Here is a 10,023-nt window from a genome sequence, read left to right as displayed (position 1 = left end):
GAGGAAGCAACTAGTAAGGGAGTAGTAACTAATAAAGTGCAAGTAATTCACTTTTTATTTGTTTTATTTCAAAATCCAAAATAATGTTTATTTAATATTAGATTTAAATTGCAACGCGTCACACAAACAGAAAGTGCAGTTTTTAGTTTCCGTTCTTAACTCCTCTAATCCACCAATCAGGGCATTGTCAACACTGGGCTCCACCAATCACAACCAGCGAGGGGCGGCTCCAGAAACCAGAGCTGGATCGTGGACGCCTTTATTCTTCCGTCATTGGCCTAAAACCGTTCTCTTTGCAAGATTGTTTATTCTGACTTTGCACCAAGTTTGAGCGCTTGTTGTCACGTCATGTGTTTACTCTGTCCTTGGGTTTGTCTTCATGTCTGAGGACAAAAAGCACCTTTGCTTTGTCGAGACTCCGTGATCTACAGCGGCCTCTGCGCAGTAAGAAACACGGTATTTACTTATTCACGTGCGCGTTGTTGTTGTTGTTGTTGTTGTTGTTGTTGTTGTCCTGCTTCATTCAGACATAATGAGTTGTTGAAGGACAAATTGAGGAAATCTTAATAGAGTTTATTCTGTCCGTACAGTTTCAAGATATGTGCAACAAGAAATAACTGTGCTAGTTTGTTTTTATGTTTTTTATGTCTTATCATTCACGTTTTACGGTACAAACGGTACAAATGAACCACTAATAGTCATACAAACAATGTGTTGTTAATGCTTTTTTCCAGACCGTACCAACGATTCAAACCTACTGCCATGGCCGGCTCATGGGGGCGCCCTCTGGTGGTGTGTCTGTGTATGGCCCTGTGCTGCCCGTGGGGAGGTCTGTCCATGCCAGACCCCAAACACAGAGAGTCTCTCATACAGATGGAGGTGTCCATGCAAACAGGAGGTCAGATGGTGTTGAATGAGAAGGAGAAACAGCTAAACTCCCGACTCGTACAAATGAAGCAGAAAGTGGTGACGAGGGCAAACTTTCCACCTGCAATGCACTTCTTCAAGGCCAGAGACCTCATCACGGAAAGCCCCATCTTCAAGCTGCTGCAGAAAGTGCCAAAAGGTATGCTCAATATTCATGAGGAAGTGCAACAATGGTTCACACACGCTAGGATAACACCATGTTCCCCTTTTTCAACAATGTGTACAATAAAAATAGTGGCGACTTTGCATAGTGGCTGCACCTGCTGTTTGTCAGACAGAAATGAATTTACAAATGAAATGGCAAACAAAGAAGTCAAAATCTTGGACTGGTGTGATTTTGATCAAGGTTTTATGCCAAACAAAAGGTATACTTCTTTTTTTTTTCTACCAGAAATTTAACAGTTTAAAGTTAACAAAAACCTTTAACTGGGAGAAACAGGACTTTTATAGGGATTTACAGATAAGGAGTTATAACCAAGAAATTAAACAAAGCAATGGTCATTATAACATTCTGACTGAATTGAGTTTAAGTGGATGTTCTGTGCTACCGGTGTGCTTTTTAAGGTGCTTCTCTGGTCTTGTTCTTTGTTTGGTGTTTTATGTGTTTTGTTTTTTAAAATATTGGGTAGAAAAAAAATTAGGACAGTGGTTTTCAAACTTGTTCTACCAAGTACCACCTAAGAAAATATACCTGGGAGATGTGACAACAACATTAATCATGTTTTTTCCCCCTTCATTTGTTTTGTTTGTTTTTATCTTAATTAAAACTAATAAAAATGGCTTTCAGAATACATTTTCTGAACATAAACAACACAGACTTGAAATGATTGCATTTTACCACCCATCACTGTGTTCCAGATACAGGTTTGGCTGTAGATCAAATAAAAAGACCACAACTTTTTCATTGATGATTGGAAATGCCTGAATCTCAATTAGGGATGTCAAGATTATTTGGTTAATTGATACTCGTGATTGTTCAGTTTGGAATATAATTGTACAAATTAAAAAATTATATCGTACAATTCTGTAATTGTGACCAGTTTAGAAGCAAAAATAAGTTATTTCAGTTCAATCTTTACTCTAAAAAAGTAAGCCTGAAAGTTTTTATATATTTTTCTTGTTAATATGTGTATAATTTACTTGATTTTCAGTTTTATTTCATGAAGCTGGTCGCAGACAAGAGGAATTGCGATCTATTACACAATTTGAATGAGAGAAATTTGGTTTGATGTCAGTAATGGTAAATCATTGTTTAATTGTGATTTTTTCTTCTCAATAATCGTGACACAAAAATGTTATATTGTGACATCCCTTCAAATTTGATAAATTGCACATCCCTAACACTAGGCCTGTCGCGATACAAAAGCAATTGTTTTGTAGTATGACCAGATTTAACCTTTAGCGAGTCAAATAAGCAACTTACGGACACTAAATAACCCTTTTACTTGCAGTTGCAGTTAATGTTTTCTTTGTGGTACAGGTGATACTTTTATCAAAGAGTTTACTGGGATCATCCTGCGTTAAGGTTATTGTGTCAGTGGCTAATGTAGTTTCAATATTATCGTTTATCGGGATATTTTCTGTAGCAATATATAAAAAATGTGTTACTTTAACAAGCTTACTTACCACCAAGTCTATAACAAGTCTGTAACAGGTCTGTAACAGGTCCATAACAGGTCTATGACAGGTCTGTAACAGGTCTGTAACAGGTCTGTAACAGGTCTGTAACAGGTCTGTAACAGGTCTGTAACAGGTCTATAACAGGTCTATAACAGGTCTATAACAGGTCTATAACAGGTCTGTAACAGTTCTATAACAGGTCCGCAACAGGTCTATCACAGGTCTATAAACAGGTCTATAAACAGGTCTGTAACAGGTCTATAACAGGTCTATAAACAGGTCTATAACAGGTCTATAACAGGTAACAGGCCTGTAACAGGTCTATAACAGGTCTATAACAGGTCTATAACAGGTCTATAACAGGTCTGTAACAGGTCTGTAACAGTTCTATAACAGGTCCGCAACAGGTCTATCACAGGTCTATAAACAGGTCTATAAACAGGTCTGTAACAGGTCTATAACAGGTCTATAAACAGGTCTATAACAGGTCTATAACAGGTAACAGGCCTGTAACAGGTCTATAACAGGTCTATAACAGGTCTATAACAGGTAACAGGTCTATAACAGGTCTGGAACAGTAGTAGTAGCGTCTATAACAGGTCTATAAACAGGTCTGTAACAGGTCTATAACAGGTCTATAACAGGTCTATAACAGGTCTATAACAGGTAACAGGTCTATAACAGGTCTATAACAGGTCTATAACAGGTAACAGGTCTATAACAGGTCTATAACAGGTCTATAACAGGTCTGGAACAGTAGTAGTAGCGTCTATAACAGGTCTATAAACAGGTCTATAACAGGTCTATAACAGGTCTATAACAGGTCTGGAACAGTAGTAGTAGCGTCTATAACAGGTCTATAAACAGGTCTATAACAGGTCTGTAACAGGTCTATAACAGGTCTATAACAGGTCTGTAACAGGTCTATAACAGGTCTATAACAGGTAACAGGTCTGTAACAGGTAACAGGTCTATAACAGGTCTGGAACAAGTCTATAACAGGTCTGTAACAGGTCTATAACAGGTCTGTAGCAGGTCTTTAACAGGTCCTACAGACGTTCTACACAAGGACAAACCTTATTTTGGATAATATGAATAGTGTTACAGCTTTAGAAACACTCAAAGACACCACGCACACGCACGCACGCTAAACGAGGAATGAGGGGATGATCAGCCCAAAAGAGTGTTTAATCCGTATTATAGATGAAACCTTTGTGTCTAGGGGCGGCTCTTCATGTGCACGACTTCTCCATGACGGCCGTGGAGTGGCTGGTGAAGAACGCCACATATCGGCCTCACCTCTACATGTGCTGCACGGACACCCGGTCCATACGATTCATCTTCTGCTCCCAAATCCCCGAACCATTGCCTCATTGTTCTGCCTGGGTTTTGGTGGAAAAACTCAGGGCGATGACCATCAATGTGACCGAGCTTGATGACAGGTAATTGAAACATGCAGCAAGTTTGTCCTCATTTTTGATGTGTGAGGAATGAAAAATGAGTATAGAGTTAAAATAGATGTATTCCCAGCCTGCAGTAAAAAGTGAAAAAATGTTTTATTATAATTGCTACACTATTTCGTGCAGTAGGTTCATAATATCGTAATGGATGATCTATAGGATGTAACTCTACAGGAGATACGGTTTCTTGATAGAAATACCTTAAAGTTCATAGGATACTTTAGAATACACTTTTAAGTAAAACGGAATATGATTTAAGAATTCGCCAAATATTTTGTGTTCTTCTTCTTCTTCTTCTTCTTCTTCTTCTCCTCCTCCTCCTCCTCCTCCTCCTCCTCCTCCTCCTCCTCCTCCTCCTCCTCCTCCTTCTCCCCTCCTTCTTCTTCTCCTTCTGCTCCTTCCTTCTTTCTTCTTCTTCTTCTTCTTCTTCTTCTTCTTCTTCTTCTTCTTCTTCTTCTTCTTCTTCTTCTTCTTCTTCTTCTTCTTCTTCTTCTTCTCCTCCTTCTTCTCCTTCTTCTCCTCCTCCTTCTCCCCTCCTTCTTCTTCTCCTTCTGCTCCTTCCTTCTTTCTTCTTCTTCTTCTTCTTCTCCTCCTCCTCCTCCTCCTCCTTCTCCCCTCCTTCTTCTTCTCCTTCTGCTCCTTCCTTCTTTCTTCTTCTTCTTCTTCTTCTTCTTCTTCTTCTTCTCCTCCTCCTCCTCCTCCTCCTCCTCCTCCTTCTCCCCTCCTTCTTCTTCTCCTTCTGCTCCTTCCTTCTTTCTTCTTCTTCTTCTTCTTCTTCTTCTTCTCCTCCTCCTCCTCCTCCTCCTTCTCCTCCTCCTCCCCTTCTTCTTCTTCTCCTTCTCCTCCTCCTCCTTCTTCTTCTTCTTCTTCTTCTTCTTCTTCTCCTCCTTCTCCCCTCCTTCTTCTTCTCCTGCTCCTTCCTTCTTTCTTCTTCTTCTTCTCCTCCTCCTCCCCTTCTTCTTCTTCTTCTCCTTCTCCTCCTCCTCCCCTTCTTCTTCTTCTTCTTCTTCTCCTCCTTCTCCCCTCCTTCTTCTTCTCCTTCTGCTCCTTCCTTCTTTCTTCTTCTTCTTCTTCTTCTTCTTCTTCTCCTCCTCCTCCTCCTCCTCCTCCTCCTCCCCTTCTTCTTCTTCTTCTCCTTCTCCTCCCCTTCTTCTTCTTCTTCTTCTCCTTCTTCTTCTCCTTCTGCTCCTTCCTTCTTTCTTCTTCTTCTTCTTCTTCTTCTTCTCCTCCTCCTCCTCCTCCTTCTCCCCTCCTTCTTCTTCTCCTTCTGCTCCTTCCTTCTTTCTTCTTCTTCTTCTTCTTCTTCTTCTTCTTCTTCTTCTCCTCCTCCTCCTCCTCCTCCTCCTCCTCCTCCTCCTCCTCCTTCTCCCCTCCTTCTGCATTTTCCCCTCCACCCGTCGACAGTATCATGAAGAACTTGACCCTCTTCACTGACCTGGACCCGGACGTGGTTTACCCGACACAAGATGTGGTGTGGGGCCGGTTTGAAGAGGCTTTCCGCGCTCTGTGGGGCCTCGTCACCTTCGCTCCAGTCTTCAGGGACTACTATTACCAAGGCCTCGGCGAGTTTCACACGGACAATGTCATGTACTTAGAGCTGCGAGCGCTACTCCCAGAGGTACAAAACATATCAACCTACTTCTAATTTTATTTCAGCGTTTAAAACATGTTGGAGACTTGCAGTATTTTCAAAAAGACTATTTTAGTGCAATCAAATCTATATTTTTCCACTCAAATGAAGGCTGTTATAATTTTCAATATTTGAGGAAGGTTGTAACAAAAACACATTTTCTAAACAGCAGTATCTGTTTTTGTTCTTTAACTACATGTTTGCTCTGTTTATTAGAGGTCATTCTATTTCTACTGGAAATTATAGAGCAATGAAGCTAAATAGTTTGTGAACTTTGCTACACATGTAATTCAATTTATGGCTGTTATCGATATTGGTATCTGCAAATTCTAACCACCACAGCAAGACCTACTGTAGATCAGATATCGGCGGAGGAAATGCAACAAATCATACCGTCCCTAATGAAACTAAACATTGTTCCCTTTAGATTTATGAGCTGGACGGCAGCACCCACAGCATGACCTGGACTCTAAAAACCTACCAGGAACAAACAAGACAGTTCACTGCAGATCATCCAGACTTCTTTGGAGTGAGGATCATTTTCACCATTCAGCGGTAAACCACGGTGTATTCCACTGCTTGACCTTTTTATTCATTTTACACTGACGCTGATAATGATATACACAGAGGCGTGAATTCAACCACGATGGCTCAAGTGGTAGCGGAGGCTATGAAGTTAAAGAAAGACTTTCCGGATTTTATGGCAGGCTTTGATTTGGTGAGAATCTGTTATTCATGGTTATTGTTTCTGTTTTTTTTAAAAGCGTGCTTATGTAATTCCGTGTGTTGCAAAACAGGTGGGCCGTGAAGACCAAGGGAGACCACTGTGGTACTTCAGAAATGAGCTGTCTCTCCCGTCAGACAGAGGGCTGCAGCTTCCCTTCTTCTTCCATGCAGGAGAAACTAGTGCGCCCTTGTTTTGTTGGTGCAAAAGTAGACACAGATGCTCATTTTCTTCTTGGTGTAGATTTGGAGGGCTCAGACGTGGACCAGAACTTGCTGGATGCTCTGTTGTTCAACACGTCGCGCATTGGACATGGCTTTGCTCTGCTGCGTCACCCTGTGGCCAAGGAGCTCTCCAGGAAAAGAGGAGTGGCACTGGAAATCTGCCCTGTCTCCAACCAGGTAAGATAAGATAATCCTTTATTGTCCACACAAGGGGGAATTTCATTGTTGCAACGCAAGTAGATACAGAGGAAAAGGACAGATAACAGCAAGTTTAAAAAACACTCTTAATAGAAGAACTCTTATAACAAAAACTCTTGTAAACATAAACTCTTATAGACAAAACCTCTCATTTACTAAAAAGGAATGGAGGGGAAAAATAAATTAAAATTAAATAAAATAACAGCTAGCGTAAGACAAGATAATACTACTAATAATGGCAAAATAAACACTCTATTTTCATCAGTTATATGCACATGGTACACGGCAAGCAAGAACGCCTGTGGTTTAACATCGAGCTGGAGGACAGGTCAGAAAGCCATGCTGGAACTAACCCTGACCCAGATTTGTTGAACTGTTTTATGGTTAATATCGCTAATCACTTGACCTTTTCCAACAAAACTGTCACAAAGTTCAAACACGTTCTCTGTAGCATACCCCCCCTAATGAAGGTTGACACTTGATAGTGATATTTTTTTTGATTTAATGGCAATAAATCTTGCAAATACACCGTAAGAGCTGGGAAACACAAAAATACTAAATGCTAAATGCCATGCTCTTACACCTTAGCAAAACAACAGAAAAGTTAGCTTGATATGACATCGTAATAAATACACATCAGTGACTTTGGTTACACAAAATACAACAATTGTGCTTTAATGCAACGTAAAACGTACCTTATGCCTAAGTGTAGCTAATACAAAAAACCGTGTCGACTGTGCTCCGGGATAACTTTTTCTTTTTCTTCCGTTTTTAGCGTATTTTTCTGTCAAGCTAATTCCGCTAAAACGCTAAACAGGAAGTAGCTCTTCAAAATAAAAGTACACTCTCTAAAACCGGAAGTCAAATTTACTTTTACATGTTTTGTCAAAATAAAATACACAATTGGTTCTTTACATTCTCTGTCAGCATAAATAAACCAAAGGGAGATTATTGCTTTACACTAGTCTCAGAAGGTGGTTCTATTATTCAATCCCAAAGACATGATCGCTTAGACGTACTTGAGGGCCTAATATTAATACGACAAGTTACTGGATTGCAATCGCTTCAAATCTGATTGTATATTTCTTTCAAAAATAGTGAATCTCCCTTGACCCTGACCTTCATCTGAAATTATGTCACAATCAAATTCTTGAACATGAACGAAATGTATTCAAAGTGTAAGTATAGATGTAGTCAAAATTGAGAATTCTCCTGTTTTTGAGTTCTCGGACTAGATAGGAATATTGAGAATTACTTTTGGATGAAAGATGAAACCTATTGCTGTAGCCTATGGGTCTTACTTGAACTATGGCTGAAATGAAGAGATACATCCGGACAGACATTAGACATTCATTGGCGGAAATGAATCAAGAATTTCACTGTTATTTCTTTTCACAATCATTAAAGATTCAGTGACATTCCCGATGTTGAAAAGATGAAGAGAGGTTGAATGAACATTTTCAAAAACAAGCTTCTTCTTCAAAGTAAGCGAGCAGTGTGTTTTTCTGTGCAGGTTTTGAAGTTGGTAGACGACCTGAGAAACCACCCCGGTGCTGTGCTGATGGCAGAGAACCATCCTTTGGTCATCAGCTCTGACGATCCGGCCATGTTCGGCGCCTCTGGTTTGTCCTACGACTTTTACCAAGCCTTTGTCGGATTTGGCGGTTTAAGGTCTGACTTAGGCACGCTCAAAGAACTGGCTATTAACTCCATAAGGTCAGAGTTAAAGAATGTGTGAGTAAACAGTTATGTATATCTTAATAATTACTGAAATGATCCCTGTGTTATCTTCCAGGTACAGTTCATTACCAGCCCAGCAACAAGAGAAAGCTTTGGCTTTCTGGCAGAAAAAATGGGACAAGTTTATATTTGAAAATACTCAATCTGTTCAGGGTTCAGAATAAGCGGTATCGCATCGCAAAATGCGACGCAATTTCTCTCAAATGCGATGCATTTGTCAGAAAAAAGTGTGTTTGTATCGCAGCTTTTGCGATACAAAAATGTGTGTTCAATTGTATCACCAAAGCGCCTAAAAGTACTGATCACTCGTCAATCGATCGTCAATAACGGCATGACACATGTAGGACCCTGTGTTGTCATGAAGTTAGCGTCACAGATTCGGACTTCCGAGGTCAATAGCTCCTAAACGCAAAAGTCTTTGCAGATCATTCACATGCCAAAATACTCATATTTACACTGCCAAGTGATGACAACCTCGTTTTAACAATCAAATGAGTATTTTGGGCGAAGCGAATTACACTGATCCGAATGTGCAGCCGGAGCCGAGTCAGTACTAAGGGACCATCATCAAATGTGCAGCCGGAGCCGAGTCAGTACTAAGGGACCATCATCAAATGTGCAGCCGGAGCCGAGTCAGTACTAAGGGACCATCATCAAATGTGCAGCCGGAGCCGAGACGAGAGTACTTAGGGACCGTCATCAAATAACAAAACAAAAAATCGAATGGAGCGGTCAAATAGAGCGGTACAATTTGAATAACACATAAAATACACCATGATAGACGCCACAGCAACCTTTATTTTTCCATCAGAAGCTTAACACATAATTTTTGTAAGTGTAATGACAATTAATGTGTAAATGAGACTCCTGAGAATAGTCATCTGATTGATGATGAGATGGAAGAAAGTTGTAAATAAGGCCATCTGACTTTGTGTTGATTAATTTGCTCAACAACTCATTTTATTTGCAAGTTTTCTGTTTTATTTTATTGTTAAGAGTTTTTTTTAAATAGAATGTTTACAAATACATTTTAAATAAATAATCGTGTTATATAAATGGAAAATATTGATTGTTAGTCACTTTCGTGTTTTGCTATGCAATTATCAAATTGCTATACAAATTTGGAAAAATTAACGGATTGTTTAGCAGCGCCGCTCCTTAATCCGGGCCCTGCAGTTTAGGCTGACCTCTTTTCACCCGTCCTCGCCTAGTGTCTTTTCCAAATTAAAACAAATATACTGATGAGTAAATATGGGTGTTGTACACCACTTCAATTCAATTCAATTACATTTATTTGTGTTCCGCATGAAATCACAAGAGCAGCTGCCTTGATGGGCAACAATGAAATAGAGAAGCAGATTAAACAATGTTAAGCAAATAGATGTCCTTAAACAATCTACAAAAAAACAGTGGGAAAAAGTAGAAAGCTCTGTGATCCTTCTCCCATGGACAGACAGGCTGCAGATGGTCATAAGAGAGTTTATTTTTTACTGCTTGTTC

At 39.9% G+C, this 10,023-nt stretch overlaps 1 protein-coding gene across 1 annotated transcript; it reads left to right on the top strand.

Moving 5' to 3' along the window:
• Positions 1-281: 281 nt before the first annotated feature.
• Positions 282-9,724, top strand: ada2a (adenosine deaminase 2a). The gene is made up of 11 exons (XM_072435350.1): positions 282-444; positions 735-1,066; positions 3,770-3,989; positions 5,412-5,625; positions 6,065-6,192; positions 6,265-6,355; positions 6,435-6,543; positions 6,605-6,762; positions 8,297-8,499; positions 8,579-8,676; positions 9,705-9,724. The coding sequence occupies exons 2-11, from the start codon at positions 763-765 to the stop codon at positions 9,707-9,709; spliced, it is 1,530 nt and encodes a 509-aa protein (XP_072291451.1). The 5' UTR covers positions 282-444; positions 735-762; the 3' UTR covers positions 9,710-9,724.
• Positions 9,725-10,023: the final 299 nt, after the last annotated feature.

Source organism: Eucyclogobius newberryi, unplaced genomic scaffold (assembly GCF_026437365.1).
Source record: "Eucyclogobius newberryi isolate DKJ021-1_F unplaced genomic scaffold, fEucNew1.0.hap1 SCAF_7, whole genome shotgun sequence".
In the NCBI taxonomy this organism is placed as follows: Eukaryota; Metazoa; Chordata; class Actinopteri; order Gobiiformes; family Gobiidae; genus Eucyclogobius; species Eucyclogobius newberryi.
The sequence above is the reverse complement of the archived record's forward strand: the minus strand, read 5'-3'. Positions and strand labels throughout refer to the sequence as shown.

What these genes read in the sequence shown, in the direction of transcription:
- ada2a (XM_072435350.1), top strand. Translation starts at nt 763, where the DNA reads ATGGCCGGCTCATGGGGGCGCCCTCTGGTGGTGTGTCTGTGTATGGCC. An exon ending in TTATGGCAGGCTTTGATTTG is followed by an intron (nt 6,356 to 6,434) that starts GTGAGAATCTGT and finishes GTTGCAAAACAG; the next exon opens with GTGGGCCGTGAAGACCAAGG. An exon ending in TCTGCCCTGTCTCCAACCAG is followed by an intron (nt 6,763 to 8,296) that starts GTAAGATAAGAT and finishes TTTTCTGTGCAG; the next exon opens with GTTTTGAAGTTGGTAGACGA.